General features: G+C 40.2%; 1 protein-coding gene across 2 annotated transcripts in view; it reads right to left on the reverse strand.

The window, feature by feature from the left end:
• Positions 1-25,596, reverse strand: part of LOC135304262 (connector enhancer of kinase suppressor of ras 2-like) — a 163,523-nt gene that overhangs the window by 19,976 nt on the left and 117,951 nt on the right. For both annotated transcript variants that reach the window (XM_064426505.1, XM_064426506.1), the window contains exons 12-19: positions 25,070-25,275; positions 21,273-21,359; positions 19,846-20,099; positions 9,718-9,752; positions 6,133-6,181; positions 3,341-3,389; positions 2,124-2,299; positions 723-796 (exon numbers count right to left, since the gene is read on the reverse strand). In XM_064426505.1, the coding sequence (XP_064282575.1) occupies positions 723-796; positions 2,124-2,299; positions 3,341-3,389; positions 6,133-6,181; positions 9,718-9,752; positions 19,846-20,099; positions 21,273-21,359; positions 25,070-25,275 (930 nt within the window). The remainder of the gene's footprint in view (positions 1-722; positions 797-2,123; positions 2,300-3,340; positions 3,390-6,132; positions 6,182-9,717; positions 9,753-19,845; positions 20,100-21,272; positions 21,360-25,069; positions 25,276-25,596) is intronic.

Genomic DNA, 25,596 nt, shown 5'->3' on the forward strand with positions numbered 1-25,596 from the left:
AAAAGTAGGAAAGCATACAGAAGAGAAATGCAAATAATTCAGGAGATACCAGCAAAGTGCTACTCTCAAAGCACTGGAACTGTTCTGTTAAACCTGTTGATTGCAATCCCAACACTGTTTGGAAGCAGTTTCCAATGGGTGTCTGTTATTAAATATTCCTTAATTGTGCAAAGCTTATAATATGCTTTTAGTGGAGTGGAATGCAGCAGTAGCAATATGCACATAAGCACTAATGCACAGTTCATTTTGCATATGGAACCTAAATATTTTAGCAGCTGCGAGCAACACAATATTGGGCATGAAAATCTTCCCCCATAAAAGAGAAAATTAAGATTATATTCACCATTCCCTGCTATGATATTTGTTATGATATTTCCTATGGGAAAATACTGCCCTACTGAACCCGAGAAAGTTTTATCTCTTTACTAAAGTATTCATTGCTTTTTGATTTACTTATTTAGCTGAAGCTGTAACTGGACTATCTGGCAAGCTGGCTAAAGAGTTATTCAATTCATTTTAATCCAGTAAATGGAATTTACATTACATTGCATCTTTTATAATAAAGAGAAATACTAAAGCTTAAATGGATCTATGATGTTATATTTACAGTTTTCAAGGTTTTTTCTCAGTAACTTCCTTCTCTGGACTTTACAAGTGTTCGGTACTATGTATAGCAAACTTCCAAGAGCAATTCTCATAAAGATAATTGACACATTACTTACTGTTTTCGTCTGCATTCAATTGCTCTGTCTATCCTGAATTCAGGTAAACTAATGAATCCTTCTGCTTTTTCATCCTACAGAAAGGAAAAAAAAGATGTTGAAAATGAATACAAAGAACAGCTACCCAGTCAATAGAGGTACTGAATGTATTTTTCACAAACTGTTTTTCCTATGGAATGGATTCAATTCATCCCACAATGTAAATAACCTCTGTGAGGTAACTAAACTGGTAATTTCTCAAAGGAGGCACAGCCATCCCAAAACCCCTTTGGCTGAATATCACAGAAAACCCTTCAGCCCCAAACACAACCCCTAAACAGAGGAGAGCTCTCAGATTCTTCACATAAATCAGCATTTTACAGCTGTTTGGTGGAGGTCTCTCTTGAAAGTCACAGTTGTCACACCATGGCCCCTGAGGAGCTTCCTTGGCGAGGTCACCTCTGATTAAATGGGGAGGAAATAACCAGGAAATGCATCCTGTCACTTTTTGCTTCTTTTGAAGCAGTTCAGGAGGAAAAGCAGAGGGACTTATTAACAGCAGGCAGGTTTTTGCAAGGGCACAGTGAATTATGGCTTGGTTTGGGCACAGCCTGAGAGCCAGGGGGCACGGCCAGTGCCCCCACCTGGCATGGGAAATGTCAAACCCCACAAACCCCTTAACCACCCACAGCCTGAGCAGCCTCTTGGGCTACAAAACCCACAAAAACTGAGGGGAATTATGCTGCTGAACACCTCCTCTGGAAGGAAATGGGAGAGGTGGAGTAAAAGATCAGTAACCAAAGCAGGCTGCAGAGTTCAGCTCAAGTTCTGGGGTGCTGCACACAAATGGAAGAGCATCACTGAACATTCTGGGCTCCTCTCCTCTGTTATTTCCCTACATTTATGCAGATTGCACCAGCATAGGCCCATTGGTTTTCAGGAAAATTTCACCAAGAACAGCATTTTACACATGAGAAACTGCAAACTCCAGACTAATTCAGCAAAAAGCAAGAGGAACATGGATATAAAAATAACTTCTAGATAAAAAAGATCTACAAATTCAGATTTTCACATCTGCTTCACAGAATGCTTAACTAACACAAATGGTTGCACTTTACACATCCCCCCTCACAACTGAAACTGAGTGTGAACACTGTTAGCCCAAATAAATCTGTGGAAAAGGATTAACTACAGACATACTCATTTCTGAAAGACTGCCATGAACGTCTGCTATTTTATTAAGCTTGAGCATGGACTTGGAGACTTCAAAAAATAATTTCAATTGAAATATTTCCAGCCAGAGTGCTGCAGACCTGGCAATTAAAGTGGCAGTTCATCCGAGCATGCAGTAAAACCCAGACTAAAAGAATGATAAAGCTCAAGGTTTCATTTTGACTGTTTCCAAGCATGGCCCGTACTTACATTCTGGTTTGTGTACCAGTACAAGGAGGAATCCTTCAGAATGAACCAGTACTTTTTCCATTTCTGGGTGAAATAACCTTTGGCATCCTTTTTCTTCCAGAGCCAGCCCTCGCAGTCGCCGTGGCCCAGGTCCTTGCAGGAGATGCGCCTCCTGCTCACGCTGGACAGGGAACTCCCTGGGAACACCACGGGGTGAGGGGAAACGTTCCATTTGTAATTCAAGCATTTCCCTCCCAGCCAAACCCTCTCCAGACTGGCAGTGAGCCATTTCCAAATTCAGCAGTGCCCTGGGGTTTGGGTTTGCTGTGAGCACAGTGAAAAGGGCCTGGTCGAGGCAATGCTTCATTCCATCTCCAGAGGGTTTGTTCCTCTAAGGGCTGCATTTGTTTTCTGATTAAGATGGACAGCACCATTCCAAAGTAAAAATGTGTTTATTTAGCCTCAGTCAGGAACTCAGGGTATGACACAATCTGTACAGAGATGCAAATATTTTTTTCCATATACCTTCCCTTTAGCAGCAGAAGCTTTGTCAAATTATGGGAATTTTTAAACCCAGTTTTTATAAACAATAAAAACCAAAGATTGTTCACTTCCATAACAGTGCACATGCTTACATGATTTTTTGAAGTGAGCAACAATATTTTAGCTTTACAGCATCCTGTTAAAGGCACAGCACCAGGAATAGGTTTGTTTTTCTTTTTCTTGGAGTTATTTCAATGAATCCTAATGGAAAGGCTTAGAATGCCTTATAGATGTTAATAAAACCAGGGTTTTTAATAAATATGGTATCATTTATTTTCCTGAAAAAAAACTATGGAGGAAATTTCCTTAACATATCAGACTTTTTTTTTCCTGTGAAAAATCAAGTTTATGATGCTACAAGAATTGCATTTGTCCTACAGCTGTGAAACAGGGAAGAAATGTAGAGAATATAAACCACCATCCTTTGCTCTGCAGTGTTCTGCAGGTAAATTCTCATCAATTTGCTCATATATGCTCCTTGCCTTCTTCCTAAGGAAGAGGAACATTTTCCACCCACCCAAGCAGTATTATACCCATAAAATATTTCTTTTGGTATTTTAATTTGGTATTTTCCTTTATTGCTTACTATCAAATTTAGAAATATTTGAATCAAGTTGAACTTCTATTACAGATCACTTATTATCAGAGAAGGAGCTTCATTTTCTAGTTTCAGAATGTTAACTGAAGGAAGTTACCTTTTGACCATTTTCTGCTTTTTACCCTGAGGGAAGCGTAATGGAATGACTGTAAGAAAAAAAAAGTAAATAAATTATGAAACACCAGTGCAAGTGACAGCAGAAACATGGAAGAGCTTTCATTCACTCCCCTCTCCAGGGTTAGCACAGCATCAGTGGTCACAGGATCTCCCTCCTGTCATTTTTCTCTTACTACTTTCTTCAACCTCATAAAGAAAACAACACTCTGCTAAATCTGCAAATTAAAATAGCTTTAAAACTATTAATTACAATTGCAATGAAAGCATCTTTGCATGAATAGTTGAGCAGTAGGTTGAAAACTAAAGATATAAACTCCCACGAAAGAGCTGATAAATTGACTGGTATTTGAAGTTTGTTGCAACAAGGAAATAATTATAAAAATATGCGTTCAAAAAGAAATATTCACCACAAACATTATATACAAAATCCTGTGCTTAATGACGTGTCAAAGTCACACTCTTCCCACCACAGAAACAAGTTTTTTGGGTTGGTGGTTGACAGAATAAGTCCCAGGAGGAAAAAAAAAATCTTTCATTTTGTGGCAGCATTAGAAAATTGCTACAGATTCTGGGGGGAAAAAAACCCTAAAAGCATCTCTTTATTTAAACCTAAAAAGAGGGATAGTACTCAAAAACTCGTAAGGATTTGCCACCAATGTACAAATGCTTAAGAACTCTAGAAAATAATCAGGTGAAAACAAGACTCCAGCTCCAGAGAGACAAAGGTTTATTTCAAATGAAAGCAGCAGAGGGAGGAGTGGGTTTGGACATGCACAGCCCTCTCTGTGACCCTGATTTAGCCCTTCACAAGGGAAAGGTTTTGTGGGGACTGCAGGGATCAGCAGCTCTCTGTGCTCTCCTGACCTCAGCCTGCTCTCCCAGCCAGCCCCAGGACAGGAATGTCCCACAAAATGTGACAATTCTGGCAGGGGAAGCTCAGTGAGGGAGGGTGCAGCATCCACTAACTCAGCACGTCTCCCTTGTTTCACTTCTTCTCTGCACATGTGTCTCTTTGTTCAGGAGAAGACAAAGATCAATGCTCCTCTGCTGGAGGAAAGGTGGCAAAATCCAGAAAATGATGAAAAAAACCCACACTGAGAGAAGGTATCAAATGTGCACAGCAGCTCTGGGGGTTTGTGGATGTGCTGCAAATCACAGCAGCAATATTGATCTGCCCTGGTGTGTCAACTGGAGTTCTGTGCTGGCTGGGGCTGGAACAATCTGCTCAGTGTTCCTCTGTCCAGAGAAATGCATTAGGGCAAAGCAGGTGTGTTCCTGAAAAAGACATCACCAAATTTTCCCCCAATTTAGGCTAGAGAAATGTAGGGATGGAATAAAACCCTACAATGAAATGTGGGTCAGTTTAAAGAACTGCAAGACAAATGAAACGTCTGGAGGAGACACTCACCAGAAACTGGTATGCATCATTTAATATCAAAGTTTTAAAAATAGTGACAAACAGCACAACAAATCAAGGGAGAGCTGAAAATATCTTTTTGAAATAAAAAATATATTTCTTCTAAAATGTTTAGCTAATTATTCCTGTTTTGCTTATGCACACATAGAATGCACACAGGAAACTAGAGAAAGTGAAAGGTTTGCAATAACCTTAGGAATCAGTGGTTAATTAGCACTGCTAATGTAAAAATTCAAACTCCACATTCTGAGAGATAAAAGAATCACTGTAATATAATTAACTTGGTGACAAACACTGTAAGGAAACAGAACTCACAACTCCAAATGACTCAGAGTTGCTATGGGATACAGACAGATGATGGAGAACTCGCTGGGGCTCTCAGTGTCTCAATTCTTATCTCAAAACCACACCACGAGGCCACAGTCAGAGAGGGCACACCCTGCCACCCCCATCCAAAGCCAGCCCAGTGAAAAATGAAATTAAAAAGGTGCTAGAATTGAATGGATGCTCCTGAAGGTAAATTAAGGAGTCCTCAGTGTAGTCAGGGGACAGGAGAAGTGCTGGCACAGAAACATGAAATGAAAGTAAAACTGGTTGCTTGTAGCTCCACTGGTTTTAACCTCAGGAGTTTTTAGGGAAAACTGCTTAGAACTGAGTCACCACAACCACAGGAATGTTTGGGTTGGGAGGGACCTTAAAGCTCATCCCAGCCCCTCTGCCATGGCAGGGACACCTTCCACTGTCCCAGGGTGGTCCAAGCCCTGTCCAAGCTCATCAGTGTAAAAAGTGCCAAGTCAGAATGAAGAAGTGACATTCGACAAATGAAGGTTCTGTTGTTTGTCCTTTGTGTGAAATAATAATAAAACAAATTTGTTACTGCTATTTTCCATTGCAAATGGAGCACCTCAAAGTTGGTACCACAAAAATATTTGAAAATCTTAATCCCCAATCTCCTTATCATAGTATTGGTACTATTGAAACATTCTAAGAGTTAAAACTTTTCTTTAGCTTCAGGGTAAGCCTCCCTCCAGAAGTGCCTTCCAGCCCAATGTGGTGTGTGATTCTCCTCCCCAAACATCACATACTTGAGAACACACACCAAGGTTCCTAAACTTAACTGAATTCCTAAGTTCCTAACCTTAACTAAAAGTATTGCAGGCACACTGACCTGCTGTGGTTGCAGCAGCCAGTTTCCTTAACTTGGAAATTATTTCTAGATTTGTGTTTTCAGCTCTTTCATAACATAGGCAAATATCAAGGTTTGGGATATCTCAGGTATCTTTTTAAAATGTGGCAATAAATTGAAAAGTTGAGGCGTTTTTTTGCTTATTTAAAGCACATTTATAAATCATTACCTTCCTCATGGATGTGTTTCCTGGATGGTCAATGCCAGAACTTGCATATCTAGGACAAACAGAAGAAAGATGTCAAATAACCACAGGAAAAAAACCCAAACTGATTACATAGTGCTTACAGATACTCTGTGAATTTCTAATATAACCACAGCATCCTGCAGCACAAAGTTCCGTAAGACTTTGTTACAGGATGCCACAGATACCAAGAACTGACACTTTAAAATGCAAAAACACCATCTCTGATGTATGAGAGCTCTGTAAAGACTGAGAACAAAGCAGGGCAGCAGCACCAGAGGCCTTTCCTTGTCCAGTGCAGACTTGGCCATGGTGGAAATAGGACACTGAATCAGGGTCAGATTTGTCCTTTTTATCCCTTTTTCATTTGTCATTTTTTTATCCATTAGTTCCAAGGACTAATACACACATGGACTAATGCACACATGTAGTATTTTGGATTTATTTACCTGGTCACAGGCATGCATTTTCAATCACCTCATCTGGATCCATGATTTACATTTAGGTTACTAGAACTTCCATCTCAAATATATTCCTGTTACAAGAAGGAAATTCTCACTGCAGATTAATTATTGAGTATTTTGCAGTGAGGTTTGAAATCCCTGGCTCAGGTCTCTGCTCTGGGCTGTTGATGCTTCGAGCAACTCAGGTGCACCTGTAAATCTCTGCAGTACAGGTGCATCTGAACATGCAATACTGACAGCAAAATGTCAAGACTGAAAGTTATTTTTAAAATGTTCATCTCTTCTTATCTCTCCAGCATTAACCACAACTAAAAAAAAAGTAATTTCTAAAGCAGACCGCTGTGACCGTGATTAAAATAATCTTTAAGCATTATTTACAAAGACAAAATGTGTAATGAGAAAGAACTTGAGCAGTGTTTTCACACACAAAATCAGCAAATATTCAGCAAAATGTTGATCCAAGCAGCAGCTGTGCCCCGTGTGACTGATACAGTCTTTCTGCCTCTCTCCCCTTGCAGGCTGGCTGCAGAGGGAGGCAGAGCTCTGCACCCAGGTCCCCACAGGGATGCACACCCATGGCCAGAACCCTTCCTAGTGCTGGGAAAAATTCTCCTGAAGTGAAGATCAAAGACCAGGGAGGGCCCTGCTAAGCACAGCCGGGTGTTTGTCAGCAGGAAAGCCGAGCAGTGATTCCTCACTGGGTGCCTGTCCCTGCTCCTGGCAAGCAGGGGAGCAAAGCTGCTGCTGCTCAGGGACACAGCTCAGCTTGCCCTCCTGAAACCTCCGTGCACCCACACATCCAGCGGTTCCACCTCCAGCTGCAGGCTGCCTCTGCCTAAATTGATGCCTTAAGTTTCAGCTTTTATATTTTTCAGATTCTGTACTGTGTCGGTGTGACTCTGAACTTCATGTAAAGTGTCAGCCGTTCTCCTCACGGCTCAGCCACACAGAACAATCCTTTTCCAGCTCCAGTGTCCAACCTGGCCTTGGACACTGCCAGGGATCCAGGGGCAGCCACAGCTTCTCTGGGCACCCTGTGCCAGGGCCTGCCCTCAGGCAGAAGAATTTCTGTATATCCAACCTAAATTTCCCCTCTTTCAGTAATTGAAGGTAATGGTATTTCACCCAAATATGTCAATCTATCCACAGAGCTTGTCTCCTGGTCGCCAAAGCTTAACCCTGGGAGCTAAACATCTGAAAATTGGTTTTTATTTTGGTTTAAGCTGTTTAAAACACTTTAAATAAGGTTATTAGGTAGGTGATATAATTCTGTCTCTTCAAATATTTTTCGTATTGAAAAGGTAATATGGTCATGTTTTGGGCCTGAAATCTAAAATGTGTGGGAGAAGGAACCTTCTATAAAAGAATAGAAAGGCATAGCCTTTTGCTATGAAAGTTTGCCAAAATTTCATCAAGTCATATGTCCCTGGAAAGTATCTCTTGGCAGATGCCCTGTCCTGTCCACCAGGGATGTTCCATCTGGATTGCAATGTCCCTGCCAAACCGGGCACGTGCAACCCGCCGGGAAAAATCAGGAGCCCTTTGCTCTGGGAAGAACGAAATTGCTCAGAAGGAAAACAAACTCCTGTGCAGCTCTTCCTCGTGGCTGCACCAAAACGTGGGTGTGGAGGAGGAAATGAGCTGGTGAGACACGGGGCTGTCTCTGGGGAGGGTGTGGGGTTTCTTTCTGATGCACAAAAGTCAGGCAGGAAGGAGCCCAGGGAGGGCACAGCCAGGCTGGAAATTAGGAGAAACAAGTGGAACAGGAAAGGAGAGCCTGTAAAGGGGCTGGGAGACTAAGTGAAAACAGCCAGATTTACAGAAAACAGTAGGTTTTGAACACTCAGGTGTAAGAGGTAAAGGCAAAAGGTGAAATGAAGTTGTTACTTCAAAAGAGAGCAGGAATAACTCACTCTCCCCCCAGGTAACCCTGCACAGGAGGGGTGCTGCAAAGTGGAACAAAATATTAATATTAAAATATTAATGTGTTTAATCTCCTGTAGAGGCAAACCCCCACACTTAGCTGAGGTGATGAACTGCTGGCACTGGAGAGACAGGACTGGCTGTTGTCAGATGAGGTGGAATTTCATTTCACTTTAATCTCTGCTAACAGTGCTGCCCCTTTGGGTTAATAAATGCCATTTTAACCATGCACAGCACACCAGGGAAACAGCAGCAAATGGTCACCACTGCAGCTGCCTTTCGACTGCATTGAGATGTTTAAAACACACATAAAGAGGTAAAAATGCTGTCTGCCCTGAAAAATCAAGCATGAGGTGGTCAGCAGCTGATAGTGTTGCACCTCAGACTTTTAGCTGTAATTCAGGGGTGTTTATAGCACTGGAGGGAATCGTCAGCAGCTGTAAATCCTTTAGATTGGTCAAAGGACTATAATCTAATTAATTATTCAGCTTCTTAAATAGCTTTAGGCCATATACAGGATGAAAAACCATGAATAATTATCATAGATTACAACTTAATTAGAATATATGATGATACAAAGTAGCTGTTGCTTCAAACATTCCTTTAACTGTGACTTTTGGATGCAACATGAATACGAAGATATTTCATCAGATAAACAGCAAAAAAATGAAAGACAAAATCACTGTTTTCTTCATTAGAATAAATTGATTCAATTCAAATCTAAAAGCCAAACTGAAGACCCCGTTCTTAATATCTGTGTAGTCCAAACCACAAATATAAGCAGTAGTTTTGTACAGACTGAATTAGAGGTAGATGTTCACTGAACCATTCTGCCTGTTGGTTATGAAAATTGTGTTAGACACACATTACGTTTTTCCTCCTCAGAGTGAGTCTGAAATATTGAATTTCAAAAGTAAAAAAGTAGACTGGGCAACATAACAGTAGAATTTTTTCCCTCTACAAATATTTTATAAACTTTTATCTGAAGAATAATTTGTAATTTTTATTTACATTTGATGTTGGCAAAGAAACGTTTGCTGAATAATATCAGCACTGATATCTCTAAACCCTGAAAATTTATTCCTTAAATACTGCAACAAAGCTTCTAAAAGTAAAGAAAGGAGTTTAATTCACAAAAAATAACTGTGTATGTATTTAAATATATAATAACAAAAGTAATTACCTTTCAGTATCTCCACTGACTGTATCCCCTGCTCTCTGTAGAAGAAAAATAAAGAGCATTAAGCACGACTAAAGACCAGACTTCCTTGGTGCTCTGAGCACAGTGAAACAAGTGGCAGAGGTAAACCACAGTCATTCTGCAACTCTAAAGCAAAGGAAATGGAACATTTATTTCAATTTCCAGCTAAGAGTTATTTTAAAATGAAGATCATGCTTAAAACTACTTGCATTTGCACTGACAAACTAACTTCAGATGCTCTCTAATTGTGATCAAAGCTCTTTAAAATAAGGGAGCTAAAATTTGTTTGAATGTTTGCAAAAGTGTTAATATCTGAAGGGGAGTTTAAATGCAAAGAACAAATATTGCAATGTAAAATCAGAATTTCAGAAGGACGAACGTTCTTTGACATCACTCTTACATAGCTTTAAATATCTTGATTTTCCACACTAGTTATTTATTGCTCTGAGGTTTGGAAACAAACCTGTCTTCATGGAGTAAGCAGCAGCTGATTCGGGGTTAAAAATAAAATCTTCAGACAGTTTAAGTAACTTTAAAACAAGTTTTAACATGGAGGATAAATATCTGATGGGTCAGCTAAATATCTGATGGATCCAGCTAATATCTGTTGGATAAGCTAAATATTGAAATTTACAAAAAATGAAATTACAAAACAACCCACCCCCAAATAGGTTGCAAAATTCACACATACTTGTTCATAAATGCAGAAATCTGCAAATCTTTGGCTTTCTGGATAACCAAATAGGAAAATTATTATTTTAGTAAGTGCAGTGTCTGTGTTTTGATGCCACTGCTTGATGCCTGCAGCAGATGTTTGGTCACAGATAATATTGAGTGACAGAGGAGCTCAGAGCACAGAGGGGAAGGGACAGGAAGTTTCTGGGTGCATTTTTGCTGCAGGTTTCTAAGGCAGCTTTAGAACCTGCAGGGGACAAACACATTTTGCCACCTCCTCCTCCAAGAGGTGCCCCTTGCCCCTGGGGAGCCCAGTACAGAACCAGCTATCAGCTTTTAGTGTGCTTCAGCTCAAATATTCCAGCACATGTGAGCTGCAAAGATGATCCCACTCAAATAAGGGGCCTTATCTGATGAAAAATAATGAAATGTGCCCTTACACTAAAAGCAGGAGTTCTCTGACATTGCTGTGGAAAGCAGTCAAAGGCAGGAGCTCCCCACTGAGTAACTGAGTACAAAAACCCTAACAGCCTTTCCTGAGAGCCATAAATGCCTCAATTCTCCTCTGAGGATGCTGAGATGTAGCCTAGGGAACTTTAAAGAAAATTGAAAATACCCTGTAGAAATACTCACATTTTCTCAAAGCAGACTGGAAGGGTTAACAACACACAGCTAAAGCAAAATAGCTGCTTGAGAGATGTTATTTTGGTGAAAATGCAGTGCTAAACACAAATGATCCAGCCTGAGCATCCCTGGAAATACTGGGGACAGCCCAGGAAAATATTGTGTGGCCAAGCGAGCAGAAGAACTTTGACAGCAGCACTACCCGTGCTCCTGTTATAAAAATAGAATTTATTCCTACCAGGAGGCTCAAAGCTTTCCTTCTCTTATCCCTCTGACTTCCAAGGTTTCTAATTTTAGCAACTAAAAGTGGGACTACTGATTCAGTCAGTGCTTCCCATTCTGCTTCTTAATTTCCTTTTCCAAAAATGCTCCCGAACTAAAAGCAAAGTGTTTCCAAATCAGGGTTTATTCCCTCTCCCCAAATGGGATCCAGCTGAAATGAAATAAACCTCCCTCACCCTGCTCTGGCTGCTCTTTGCAGCACCTGAACTACAAATTTTCACTGCTATAAGAACTCAGTTATTTATTTCCTTCCAAAAAAATGCACAAAAACCACTTGTGTGCCACGTGATCACCTTGGACTGTGGCTTCCAGATTTCTTTTGATCAGATAGATTTCATAAGTGTGCTGTGGACTTGCATATATTAGGCTGAAAAAAGACTTACTAGAGAGAAATTTGCTTCTGATAATAAACCACATTTTTCTAGAGGTCAGTCTTTCAACACCACAAATTTTTCTGCATTACCAAGCATTAATTTCCAAAGATATTGAATAATGTAATCTCATTAACTGAAGCATAGTCTGTACCAGGGAAATTTAAAAAGACTCTATAACAGTGTGAAAAAGAAAAAAAATGATTTAACCATTGAACAACTCATAGATTATTGTAACTGATTATTAGTTGCTGTAATTTAGAAAAGAGCAAAGAAGGATATCTGTATAAATACAGAGAAAATTGTTGATATTAGTACTTGAAACATAAAAAACATAATTACTCATTTTAAAGTCTTTATCAATAACTAATTTATTATAAGAAAAATCTCAGCTCCTGACCAGCTCATCACTAACAGTAATTAAGTGTGGACTTGGGATTACTACAGACCTTTGTCACATATTTGTCATCTTTTATTTCACTGATTTTCTCCCCAAAGAAGCTCTCTTGGGAGAACAATCTTGTTGCCAGCTTGAAATGCCAACCTTTATGAAGGATTTCTGATACTATACATGGAAACACCCACACTCTGGCATTTCTATAAATGTCTACCTATAGCTAAAATTAATTTCCTTGTGTAATTCTAATTACATGCAGATTCAATGCTGACAATGACAATGTGCAAGGCTCCTACCTGCATTTTCAGCAACTTTTTTTTTTTGAGCAGTTACTTCTTACGACTTTGTGACATTTGAAAAAGAAATTGCCTTTTCCTAGCTCCGAAAGTAAAACTTTACTTCATCTTACTACAAGGCCACTTTCATGAGTAGCAGACATGTGGGAGGCTCAGGAGACACAAGTCTTGTCGTGCTGTCAGAGACTATAAAGCACAAATTCTGTGAAATTCAGGTCACTGGCACCTATCTGCCTTCTTTAGTCAGCTCCACGTTCCTGGAGCTCCAGGGATCCCCAGGATCTGCTGCTGCCTTGCACGAGTGGAGATGAAAGGACACAAAGCCTCTCTGGTGCCACCAGCAGATCTGAGGCTCCTCTCCCAGAGGAAATCCTGTAGAAAGTCCCATTGACCTGAAACTTCTAGAAATAACTTATACCAAAAAATAAAAAAAAGTTCATTTGAATCAGAATTTCTTCTCCTAAGTAAAGAAATCAGGTAAACCACTGAGAACAGAAGAACCCTGAGCTGCAGAGATTGTGTGAAAATAAATACTCAACACTCATCATTTACTTGTTTCCTGAATGAGAGACAGGAATAGTAGGTAATGAGATTAGAATAGTTTCATGATGGGTGTTACTAATCTCAGTGGCCAAATTCAAGATATTTATTCCATCTACATATATCATTTATTCAGAGGCAAAGATTCCAAAGCTTCTTTATCGTGTGTTCTTCCCCTCTTCTATACTCAGATACTGAATTATTATTAAGAAAAGTAAAAAAAAGTTATTTGTTCTTCTGCTTCTTTAACTCATATCTTTATTATCCTGTAGATTTCTCTTTATCATGTTTGTTCAAAAACAATCAAACTGTGGCCTTGTTACGAAGGGCTTTACTTGTCTCCCTGCCTCAGAGAGCTGATGCTTTCACCCACTGAATCTGCTTTCAAAATTATCATGCTGAGCTAAAAATAAAAACGGCCTTTGTGGTTTTCACTCCACTCACCCTTGTTGAGAGGAGAGATAACAGAGACAGGAAATCACCCGGTGTAATCTACATTCATGACAGTGGGAGGTGCTCACATTTGTGCTGAGGACAAACAAGAGGGCAGGTGAGAAGATGAGCTGGAGGCAGAGGGAAGGGATCCCCTGGAGTTCGTAATGGTGGGTGGTGGTCAGCACTGTCAGCACACAGGGCCAGCAGGGGAGCTCAGGAAAAACAGGCAATTCCTCCCCCTTCCTCTTCCTCACCTTCCCCATTCCCATGGGAACAGGTGCCCCTGCCCTGCCCAGGGCTGACCTTTCTGCCATGAAGTGCTCCTGTCCATCAAACCCAAAATCCTGCTTTCTGCCATGAAATACTGCTGTCCTCCTAACCCAGAATCCTGCCTGTTCTGCCATGAAATATTCCTCTTCTCCAAACCCAGAATCCGGCTGTTCTGCCATGAAATATTCCTGTTCTCCAAACCCAAATTCCTGCCTTTTTGCCATGAAATATTCCTGTCCATCAAACCCAAAATCCTACCTTTGTGCCATGAAATGTTCCTGTCCTCCAAACCCAAAATCCTGCCTTTGTGCCATGAAATGTTCCTGTTCTCCAAACCCAAAATCCTGCCTTTGTGCCATGAAATGTTCCTGTTCTCCAAACCCAAAATCCTGCCTTTGTGCCATGAAATGTTCCTGTCCTCCAAACCCCTCCTTGTTCTCCTGCTGGGGAAGGAAGGGGGAAAGGACAGGGAGCAAGGCTGAGCCACTGAGTAGAGAGAAAATTCAGAAGAGTCCCCAAAAGGTTTCAGCTGGCTTCCTGCACATAGATCCTTTCAGCAGCAGAACATGACATTTGTGTGATAAGGGAAAGATTTTTATTTGGTGCATCTTCTGGAGGATAAATATTGCAATTACTATAGCAAAAATATCAGTTGTAGCCAGTATTTATTAACAAATGGCTGTTAAATTTGGCTTTAGACTATATATATATATATGTATCTAAACTGCCTATTTTTGGTAGCCTGGCAAAACAATAAAAACAAGGCATAAATTCATCTGCTAAAATAATACAATGCAGTACAACTTAGTTGTGCTGTGGTTCTCTGGAGTCAGAGGACTCCAGAATGTTTTACAAATGGCAATTTACCCATGAAGTCACAGCAGGTTAATGAATGCTTCATTTGCTGGCCTGCATTGGTGATGGTTTGTTTGAAGATGCAGAATATCATCATTTCAATGTGCTCTAATAGAGCAGAATTACTTCTGAAAACACTGCATATGTTTGGATAAAGGCAGCCTCATATTTGCTTTGTGCAAAGTGTCCTGACAGAACTACAAATAAAGGAATTCCAGGCCAGCCTGAACTTTGGAAGCAGCAGGAATAGCCGTCTGTCTCAGGGCTGGATTTGCAAACACACCCATCCTAATCTGGCTGTTCCAAACACAATCCCACCCCTCTCCTGAGCCTCTGCAAGGGGCTGGATCTTCCAGAAATCAAGAACATGAGTTCTGGGTTAACACGGGTTTAGTCTTTTTTTTTTTCCCCTAGATCCAAGTCAGTTACGAAGTTCTTGATAACTGAATGAATGTGGAAACTCAAAGACTGATTATATTATTGTTAAAAAGAACCTTTCCTAACATTTCATTTCCTTTATTTTCTCTTACATTGCAAAACACCTTTTTAAAATACCTTTTCCCCCTCTAAGCTGTTTACAGATTAATGAAGAGTGTAGTTTAGAAAGTCAGGTCTGAACAGAAATCTAAATAAACACATTATTGGACATTGCTACTTAAGGATACTCTTCAAGTATGAGGGAGACACTTGTCAGCTGAAGCCTTCATGTGCACTGTTCCAATAAAAAATTATCTTATTTTCCAATCAGTGCAATTGGGAATACTCATTTTGAAGCTACAGAAGTAAAAAATACTTCTATTGGCTTCTCTGAGCAGCCAGAACCCACACAATCATCCTCAGAGTGATTTCCAGCATAACTGCAGGTAGGAAAAGAAGGTTTTCCATATTGCAGATACTTAAATAAAAAGCAAAGATAGAATTTATTCAGCAATTCAGAAGGGAAATAAAACTCTGGAGAAAGTAATGTTCAGTTTTGTTTCTTTCTGCAAGAGCAGGAAGGAATAAATAAAACATGAGCACATTTCCTGCAAAATTGGCAATAAAAGGCTCCTCCCTCAGTCACTGGAGCTGAATACGTGTGATTCTCCCAGACTGTCTTAATTATTCCACTTATCAGAGCAGCTCTCAGACTGCCTGTCATCCCAAAAAAGCATCTGGAACATCTGGCACATCCCAGCGTGCACCCATTACACAACACCCAGATCTGCATTGGTTTTGCACAGGTTTTAATTCTCAGCATGTGCCATTAAACTTTATCTCGTTTGTCAAGCTGCCTCTGCAGCTCCAGGAACAGTAAAAGAGCATTTCCATCAGCCTGTGCCACGGGGATGAGTTACCAACTTCCTGGGAGCAGAAGAAGGGAATAAAAAGCAAATTAAGCAAGTGCTGTGTGACGATGGCTAACCCTAAAACACCATCATGTTTAAAATGATCTTTAAAATAAAAGTGACTCCTGGTCTGGCACTCTCAGTGAACACCATTATTTCTGTTTGACTGTGAAGGGAACATTGAAATGAAAGAATTGATCTTAAAACTCATTAAAAATTAAGTCTTTTCAACACACTGAATTCTAATTTGCCAAAAAAAAATTAGAAATTCCAATCTATTCTCCAGTTTTTTAATATATGATACTACAAAGGAAAATATCCAATTACTCTGTAGATAATAGGTCCAGAACATTTCTCACCAAGTAAAACCAGATGAGAGATCATTGTCCAATTGGAGAATTTAATGTGGTAACCAGCAAATTGAATTTCAGAGCTTCAGAAAGTGGCGCAAGTCTGAGGCAATAAAACCACAGGGTTGAACACCGTGTGGATTTCCAGACTGGATCTGGAAGGAGAACTTCAATATTCTCCTTTTAGATGGAAGCTGGTTGCCACAGAGCAAAATGGAACTGGGCAGCAGGATAGATACAGTTTTCTATAACTTTTTGCAAAATCCTGAAGATTTTCCAAGATTTTTTGAGTTTTGTTTTATGGTCAGAAATGCAAAATGAAAATTTCCCAGGTACATCTGGTCTACTGAGCTGGAGTACTGCGTGACAAGTTAATTTTCTGCAGAATGAGATCTGGTAATACAAAATGAAAGCATAATCAGGTTTTAACTCTATCCTTGTAAGCCCAGATTCAGGTTCAGCCTGGTCAATGATGTCACTTCAGAAGTGAAGCATTAGTAAACATAGAAAGTCATGTTCCAAGAGATACTCTATTAATTAATAATTATTTATAACAGCCTTGCTAATTGTAATTGACTCTTGCTTAGGTTCTGTGACATTGCATATCAATTAAATTAGAGTTATAAATATATCCTGGAAGGGGGCAGTGTTTCTTGACAGGAATATTTTACTGCACCATGGCTTCATGCATCATTTTATATCCTGGGCATGCTGCCAATATTGCATTACCTAAATATCCATTTTATATAGGGATTCTGCATCCTCCCAGCAACTTATGAAATCAGGCTAATTGTTTAATTTTAGGTTCCAAATCAACATTCCTTCCAAAGCATTAATCTAGTGGTGAATCTCTGCAATTACCAATTTTGCAAAACTTCTTACGTCTGGTAATTTAAACTACTGTTAAGTAAGTGCCTTTTTGGAATTTTTTGCTACATATTTATGTGAGTGCTTAGAAAATTAAGCAATGGCTAAGTGATGCTCAATTCCTCCTTCCATCAAGCCATCTTTGTTTGATTACAAAACATTATCACCTTCCCTTCACCAAAGATGATGAAAATCCTATTTATCCTCTCCATTTCCCAAAGCATTTATCTGGCCTGAAATTTTGATCTATATCCAGAAGTTGCACTGGGCATGTGTTAAGAGGAGAGGGTTTCATGGAAATGAGATTCCACCAGTTCTGCACTTTTGCCTTCCATTGAAAAACACAGAGCAAAAGTAAGAAGAAAAGCTAAACCAGTTTTGTCAACTTTTTAAATAAAAATGTAGCAAAAGCTGGTTTAAGATGATTTGGTCTCATTATCCAAAAAAGGTTTCTATATCAAAATGCTTATGAAAATCCTAGTAACACCTTTAGATATTAAGGAAATGAGCTGACCTACTTGAATTTATATCTAAGAATGCAACAACTCTGTTACTTCTCCTTTTTGCTATCAAGCTGCCATGAAATGTTCTTTGATATTTCACATTTTTGTTCTGGGTAGCTTTCTTTCAAGATAAATATGCCCGTGTTTTTGCTTGGCTTTTCAGAATTCTTTCAGTATTCCAAGAGGAAAGACGTTAATGTGAATGATTCTGTGCTGGCAAGAACCCACAAAATCTGTGTCAGCAACTCTGGGTATTTGTCGACTCAGTTCCTCTTGTATATTTATAAGGCAGTTGACAAAGTGCCTCAGATATTCTGATTCCTGTGATTATCTCCTGAAGGACTGCAAAGGTCTCTTTTAATGCTGCTCCAAAAATTTATGGTGATAAAAGAATTAATACTGCTCTGTCAGTCCATGAAGAATCATTTTACCTGTGCCCCCCTCTGCAGTCACTGCACATGGAACAGGGACTGCACTCACTTCTGGATGGAACAACCACTCCAAGTTGTCTCTTCCTGTTTTCCAGTTTCCTCCTTTTCCTTCAGAGCCTTTAGATATTTAAAAATATCTATGATATTTTTATCGGATGATAATAAAGTAAATATTTAAAAATACCTGAATGACATAAAATGTCATTCAGGTATTTTTAAATATTTTCTTTATTATCATCCAATATCATACTGCTAATCTGTCACATCAATTAATTGCATGATGGTGTGGAAATCATGCAAGAAAATACAACTTCAGTCCTGAAATCAAGGGTGGAATTTGCATCTTAGCCAAAGCGACCTATTTATTCTCTCATCAGAGCTCAGGTGAGCCAACAGATCATCAACAGAATTCCAAAAACTGACTGAAACCAGCTGATTCATCTACCAAGTTATGAAATATTGTTGGGGTTTGTTGCAGGGTTGTATAATAATTTTCTCATTCATCCTGATAAATTGCTTGCTGATTTTCTCTCCAAGTTTGAAATCCTTTGCTTTCACTTTATGATACTGATAATCTCTGTCACAGAGATTTAAATCCACAATTTAAATAAATAAATTTAAATAAACAGTAACTCCATTAAACTCATCTGTTTTTACAAGACACAGTAATCAAAGTGAAAATACAAAAGCTTATAAATTAATGTATAATAAATCATTATCAGAGGCTGAGTGCAAGATCCTTATGAACCTTCAGAGATAATACAGTCTAATTAAACTAAACTCAGTAAGACTGAGTAATTAAGAGCACGATTTTATTAAAGCATCTGACAGCAAATGATTCTTGCCTTGTGTTTTGCTGTTCTGTCCTGACTTTTATGAGAAAGCTGTCGTGATACTGACGTTGAAAAAGTGACTCTTGGGAGAAATTTCTCATGACACCAAGACTGAGCAGCCTTTCTCAGACTATGAAATACAGCATGGAAACATGAAATAGAACACTGGGCCTTTATGCCTGGATCAGTCCTGAGAGGAGAGCACTTGAATGTCTGGATCCATCCTACAGGAGAACCCCTGAATGCCTGGATCCATCCCACAGGAGAACCCCTGAATGCCTGGATCCATCCCACAGGAGAACCCCTGAATGCCTGGATAACTCCTACAGGAGAACATCCGAATGCCTGGATCCATCCTAAGAGGGGAACACCTGAATGCCTGGATCCATCCCACAGGAGAACCCCTGAATTCCTGGATCCATCCCACAAGAGAACACTCAAATGCCTGGATCCATCCCACAGGAGAACCCCTGAATTCCTGGATCCATCCCACCTGAATGCCTGGATCCATCCTAAGAGGGGAACACCTGAATGCCTGGATCCATCCCACAAGAGAACACTCAAATGCCTGGATCCATCCCACAGGAGAACCCCTGAATTCCTGGATCCATCCCACAGGAGAACACTCAAATGCCTGGATCCATCCCACAGGAGAACCCCTGAATTCCTGGATCCATCCCACAGGAGAACACTCAAATGCCTGGATCCATCCCACAGGAGAACCCCTGAATTCCTGGATCCATCCCACAGGAGAACCCCTGAATTCCTGGATCCATCCCACCTGAATGCCTGGATCCATCTTAAGAGGAGAACCCCTGAATGCCAGGATCCATCCCACAGGAGAACCCCTGAATGCCTGGATCCATCCTAAGAGGAGAACACCTGAATGCCTGCTGGATCCATCCCACCTGAATGCCTGGATCCATCCTAAGAGAAGAACCCCTGAAAGCCAGGATCCATCCCAGAGAACCCCTGAAAGCCAGGATCCATCCCAGAGGAGACCCCTCGTGTTCCCCCCGCGGCCGTGCAGGGCGCTGCTGGCCGGGCACTCACGTGGTAGAGCGGGACGGTGTTGTTCTCTGCCAGGGAGAAGCTGAGCACGTCCTGCTGCCCTGGCTCCATCCTGACGTTGATGGTGGAGGCCAGCACAGCGGGGCTGATGGGGTAGCCGGGGTTCCCTGGGCCTTTGCCCTTTTTCCTGGACCTGCGGCCCGTGTCCCGCTTGCTGTCCCTCTGCGCCAGGGGCTCCTCCTGGATCACCAGGATCTTGTCGTCGCTCAGGTAGCGCAGCAGCGAGTTCTCAGAGTCAGTGGTTGGAGGGGGAGGAAGGCAAAAAGAAGCATTAAAGAGAGGAAACAAGCAGAGAACCATTTTGGCTGGCCAGAGACCACCACTGAGTGCTGTTAAACTGGGAAAAGTTGTGTGAGTGTCCAGGGAATTGTGAGGGCTCTCCTTGCACACCATGGAAGGTGAAAGGGAGCAGACACAGAAAATATTCCTGGCTTATATCATGCAGGGAGCATCTCTGGGAGCATTCCAGACACCAGGATTGTAATTTCAAGGAATTTGACAAGCTGGAGCAATGGTTTTAAGGAGATGTGCAGCAAACTTGGGCACAGTTTCAAAATGGGAGCTGGCCAAGCAACAAGTCTGTTACTGTCTGCAACAGTGAAATATGAGCTAAACACACATCAACAGATTTGGAATAAATCAGAAAAGGCTTGTGCCTTAAATGAAATTTATTTTCTCTTGGAATGGAAGTTTACTGAAAAAAGTACTTCAAAATCCTGTATTGATCTTCAAGAATATAATTCATTTTTTGTCATATTTTTAGGAGTCAAGTTGAACTCCTCTCAGCTTTCCAGACCATATCTAAAAGATTCTAAAAAATAGTATTCAAGAATCTTCTAAAGTCGGTGTCACAATAAATGTGGTTGTATATTTGAAGAATATTCTTTTGAATTACAGCATTTCTTTTTGCCAGAGGAAATAAAGGAAGAAAGAAATTGTGCAATCACTTTTCTTTCTTGCAAAGTTCATAATTCCCACTGGGATCAATGGGAGTTTATGTGATTAGAACTGCTGGTCTGAACACTGACAGTAGAGTTGCTGATTCCTTTTCCAAATTTTAATTCATACTGATCAAAATGTTCTCAGAGGATGCTACTTTACATCTGTAACATCACTTACAGTTTTCTAGAGCTGTGCAGCTTTGGAACTGATTGCTTTTAACACATATCTAAGCCTTCAAAGTACTTTCCCCCTTGATGTTTATGTTTCTTTACACTAGAATTAAATTCCTCCTACTAATACAAATTTTTAATTTTCAGAAATAGAAACAGAAAAGCACAGACACGAGACAAGGTGGTTTATATCTTCTGTAACACTAAAAAAAAAATAAATATTTTTTTTCATGTTATGCTCCTTAAGCAACAAAGGAAAAACATCTTGGAGAAGAGGAGAGAAAAAAAAATACTCACCTCTGCTTCCCCTCTTGTACATGTTCTGCTCTTTGGGCTCCCCTATCCAGCTGTACTCAGTGGGCATCGAAACTGGCCTCAGATCTCCTGCAAGCAAGGCAAGGAAAACCAATGCAATTTTTGAAGGCTGGGAATGGCAGGCTGGAGGGTCAGTAATGTCCATGAATTCCAGGTGTGCCACAGCCCCTCAGGATAGTCCATCATTAGAGCTGTGGCCTCAGGATCAGTGAAACCTCCCAGAGCCTCCTCTTCATCACCCCCACCTCGAGGGAAGCACCACCAGCTCTGGTGAAATTCCTTGTAAATTTGTAAAAAAATATTACAAATTTATTTGAAAACTCTGCTCTGTATGAACTTCCTCACTCGTTAAACAGGTGTTGGGAATAAAGAGAGAAACAGATTTTAAGTGGGTGAAAATGCTGTAGGAAAAGTAGAGAGAGAATTAATACAGATGGAACAACACAGATCTGCCAGGGAAACATAAACCCCCCTGACCTGGGAAATCCCAGGGTGAGAAATGAGGGAATCTCATTTCAAGGAACATTAATTTCCACTGGCTCAGGAGGAAAACCGGGGCTCAGTTTGGGGACAACAGCCAGCAGAGGTTCAGCCACGGGGGTTTTAATCCAGGGATTTCACAGCACTGGGGCAGGGAGACCCTGATGTGCCCAAGCCATTCCCTGCCCGAGCACCAGAGAAGGGATGGGGGGGCACCCCCAGAGCACCCCAGGGAGCACCCCCAGATCCCCTGAAAATCAGAGGGGTGACACTTGGGGTACTGAGGTTTGCCCATATTACACTTTTGTGCACACCATGAAATTTAGTCTATTAATAATCCTATGGAAAAATACATTCCATTGTATTTCACAGCTGAGACTACCTTCAACTACAAATATGGGATTCAACTCCTAATCCTTAGAAGAGCAATATCAATTAAGAAAAAAAATCTCAATTAAAAATAACAATATAAAAAGATTGTGAAACAACATAAAAAATTTTACAAAAAGAAAACAGGAAGGCACAAAGCAAGTGAAGAGCATCATAACCAAACTGAGCAGTTTTTCTGTAAAGAAGGGAAAGATCTGAAGCTCTAAAATTATTTATACACAAATACAGGTACCACAGTACATCAAAAATAGAAATTCAGGACAGGAATCACACAAGGCAAATGAAGAAGTGATTTTGTAAACTGCTTATTTCACTTCCAAGTCCTTTCCCAATGAAAAGTAACCTATAAATTGTTTTGACATTGCAGCTTGGATATTTTTCTGAGGAGCAGAAATTTGTTGTGTACAAGGATACCAGAATAAATTGAAAGAAAAAAAAAATTATGATGTTTTTTCCTCTAACACATAAATGGAAGAGGTTTGCTATGCATTACCACAAGAGCTCTTTAGACCAGAGCATTTTGGAGTCAGGAAAATAACAGAGTATAATGTTAAGTAAAACAAAAAATGAACTGCAACATTGATAAAAACAAGCTAAATTTTCACGAACACATTGGAAAAAATGGAGGTTTTATTGATCTCCTTGTATTTTGCATGTACTATGGATACCCATCACCTGCCTGAGTATCCATCCACCTGCCAGCTGCACAGGAGACTCATTTCTAATAATGGCTGCAATCCTGGGAGGTCCAAGGCTGGAGTTTTGGAGCAGTAGTTTGTGTCAGCCCGAGCAATAATGAAGTGCTGCTTGGCCATGAAGGGCTTCAGAAGTTTTATCTTCATTTCTTTGCTCATGGCTCTGTGGTTCCAGCCTCAGTTTGCTGGAGCTGCCATAAATCCTGTCTTTTTACTGAAAGACACATTGTCACTTTGATGATGGATGGCACCTCAGTCAGAAAGTACAAAACCTTCCACTACAGTAGAACATCATTTGCATGTCTGTGAATCAACAGATTAATTAAATCTGTAGTTAAAAAAAAATCTGGTTTAGCAGTAATTTTTGAGAGAAAGGCATATTTCAGAGACTTTAAAACCAAATTCCTTCTGGATTTCAATCAGAATTGTCTATCATAGAGAAAAAAAATCTTGTGTATTCCTGGGATCAGGCAGAGAGCCCAATATTTTAAGTCACCCTGCAGGAAGAACTTATGAAAGCAAGCCAAATACACCCATCTGGCTCCAATTTTAATCACCGTTAAGATTTCTCTTTACCTTTCATTCTAATTCTGTTTTTAAATGATGTCACTTCCCAAGGAGATAAAGAGTGAACATTACTGGTCCCAAGATGGAATCCTGTTCCTCAGCGTCACAGCTCTTTCGAGCATCAAGCAGATGACTGAAGCAGTTACTAAAAATACCCTGCCTATAACGAAGATTTATTAAGATTCCCTACCCTGAAAGGCTCTGTGTGTATATACACACACCATCAAGTCCATTTCACTTGCCATTTTCACCCAAAATCCAGCTGCAATCAGCAAATTACAGCAGCAGGAGGGAAGTTCTGTGTAACTGATAAACACAAGATAAATACTAAGAGCAGGAGGCAGAGAAGCTGCATTTAAGAACATCCCTGGTAGCAAACCCACCCCAGGCTCAGCAGCTCAGAGAATCAGGGACTTCAGGGCTTCAAGAGTTTTCTTTTTCCCCCACTGTGCTCTCTTTCAGCTGCTGTTGGATCTTCCACCAGAACCACTCTTGGCATTCTCTCCCCTGAACTGCAGCAGGATTTTAGTACCTTTTAGTTCTTCACTGACACATTTTCCTTTACTGCTCTGAGCTTCTCAGAGGTTTTTCCTTTCCTAAATTTCAAAGACAAAAACTTAGGGAGTTGTTGGGGCTTTTTTAACAAAATGAGAGAAAAAACGATCTCAGAGTAGGGGAATAAAGGACTTATGGGTGGCTTGGCATATATCAATAAATATCTATATAGATCTCAAAAGACAGCAGCTACCCACAGAGAACACTATGGTCTTTGCTTTCTCTGAGGCTCAGAAATAATGCCCTTTTCAAAATCAGACATAATTCCAGTTTTCAAAAGAAATCTCTCTGAAATCTGTAAGCTTTACAAGACTGTCCTACTGCCTTGAAAATAAAGCAAATGAAAATACATGGCCCACACACTGCTGTATTTCAGCAGTATTTGTCTCAAATTCATTAAACACCAAGGAATTCAGTTTAAACAGTGAAGTAAAAAAAATTATCAGTTAATTTTCAACAACATTTTTATATAGATCCATAAATATAGATCCATATACTTGTATACAAGCACGTGTGATTGTACACCTGCACACCCAATAGGGATTTATGTACACACTGAATTTCTATAGAAAACCAGAGTTATTTATTGTTTTCATAGCATGTTATATACTTAGGCATCCTCATCCTAAGATTTTGAAGTACAGTTCCAGCATAATGAGTGCATTGCAGGGTACTCCTCATGCATTTAATGCAGTGCTGAATTTTGGAGGGCCTTCCATCTTACAGACACTTTCACACCCAAGGCAGCTCCTTCACTGAAGTTTAACAGCCCAGAACATTGCAAGTGGAATAATCTCCAGGAATTTGGGAGGGGAAATTGAGGAAATAAAGATGCTGGCTATTCAAATAATATGAATTTAATTATCAGCAACGTTCCAGTATGAACTGCAAAATAACTGCATAAATAACTCTGCATAAATAACTTCCTCCTCACCAGGAATGGTAGTGTGTGATTTTTCTAATTATTCCTTCATGCAAACTCCTGTTTATTGCTCAGAGCCAGCAGGTCACAGTCTGACAAGAATGGCAGGTTTGGGGGGGTTGCAGAGTTCAGAGTTTGTGAACAGAAGGAGGTGAGGAAATGCAGCCTACCATGGGTGGGGGTTTTCTCCCTTCTCCTGACACCTGAGGCTCTGCTCCTCTCGTACTCAGAGCCCCCGGGGTGCCCTTCACCCTCGACCAGGGTGTAGAATTTCCCACTCTCGTGCTCCAGGAAATAGTTGGGAGACTCAGAGCCTTTCATCCCAGACTTTCCAAACTTGCTGATGTCATCACAAGACATTATTCCAATTTCATCCCTGAAAACACAAGATGAAATAGCAGAAATGAACCATTTAAGGGAAATTCCCAGCATGCACCTGCCTCTCCCAAACACTAAAAATAAAATGTCTTGCAATTGAAATGTTCACTTTGTAAGTGAGACAATTCAACAAATATAAATTAACAAAACCATAGTTAGGTGCCACATTAATTATGAGATAAACATTCAGGAGTGTGATAAACATTCTCCTGAAGGAGAACATCAGGAATTGTTTTAATATGAGCATACAAGGGTTTCCCTTGCAGAAATGCTCGAGAGTAAGAGAAATAGATACATAAAACTAAATCAAACTAATTGA

This window comes from Passer domesticus, chromosome 7 (assembly GCF_036417665.1).
Source record: "Passer domesticus isolate bPasDom1 chromosome 7, bPasDom1.hap1, whole genome shotgun sequence".
Lineage (NCBI taxonomy): Eukaryota > Metazoa > Chordata > Aves > Passeriformes > Passeridae > Passer > Passer domesticus.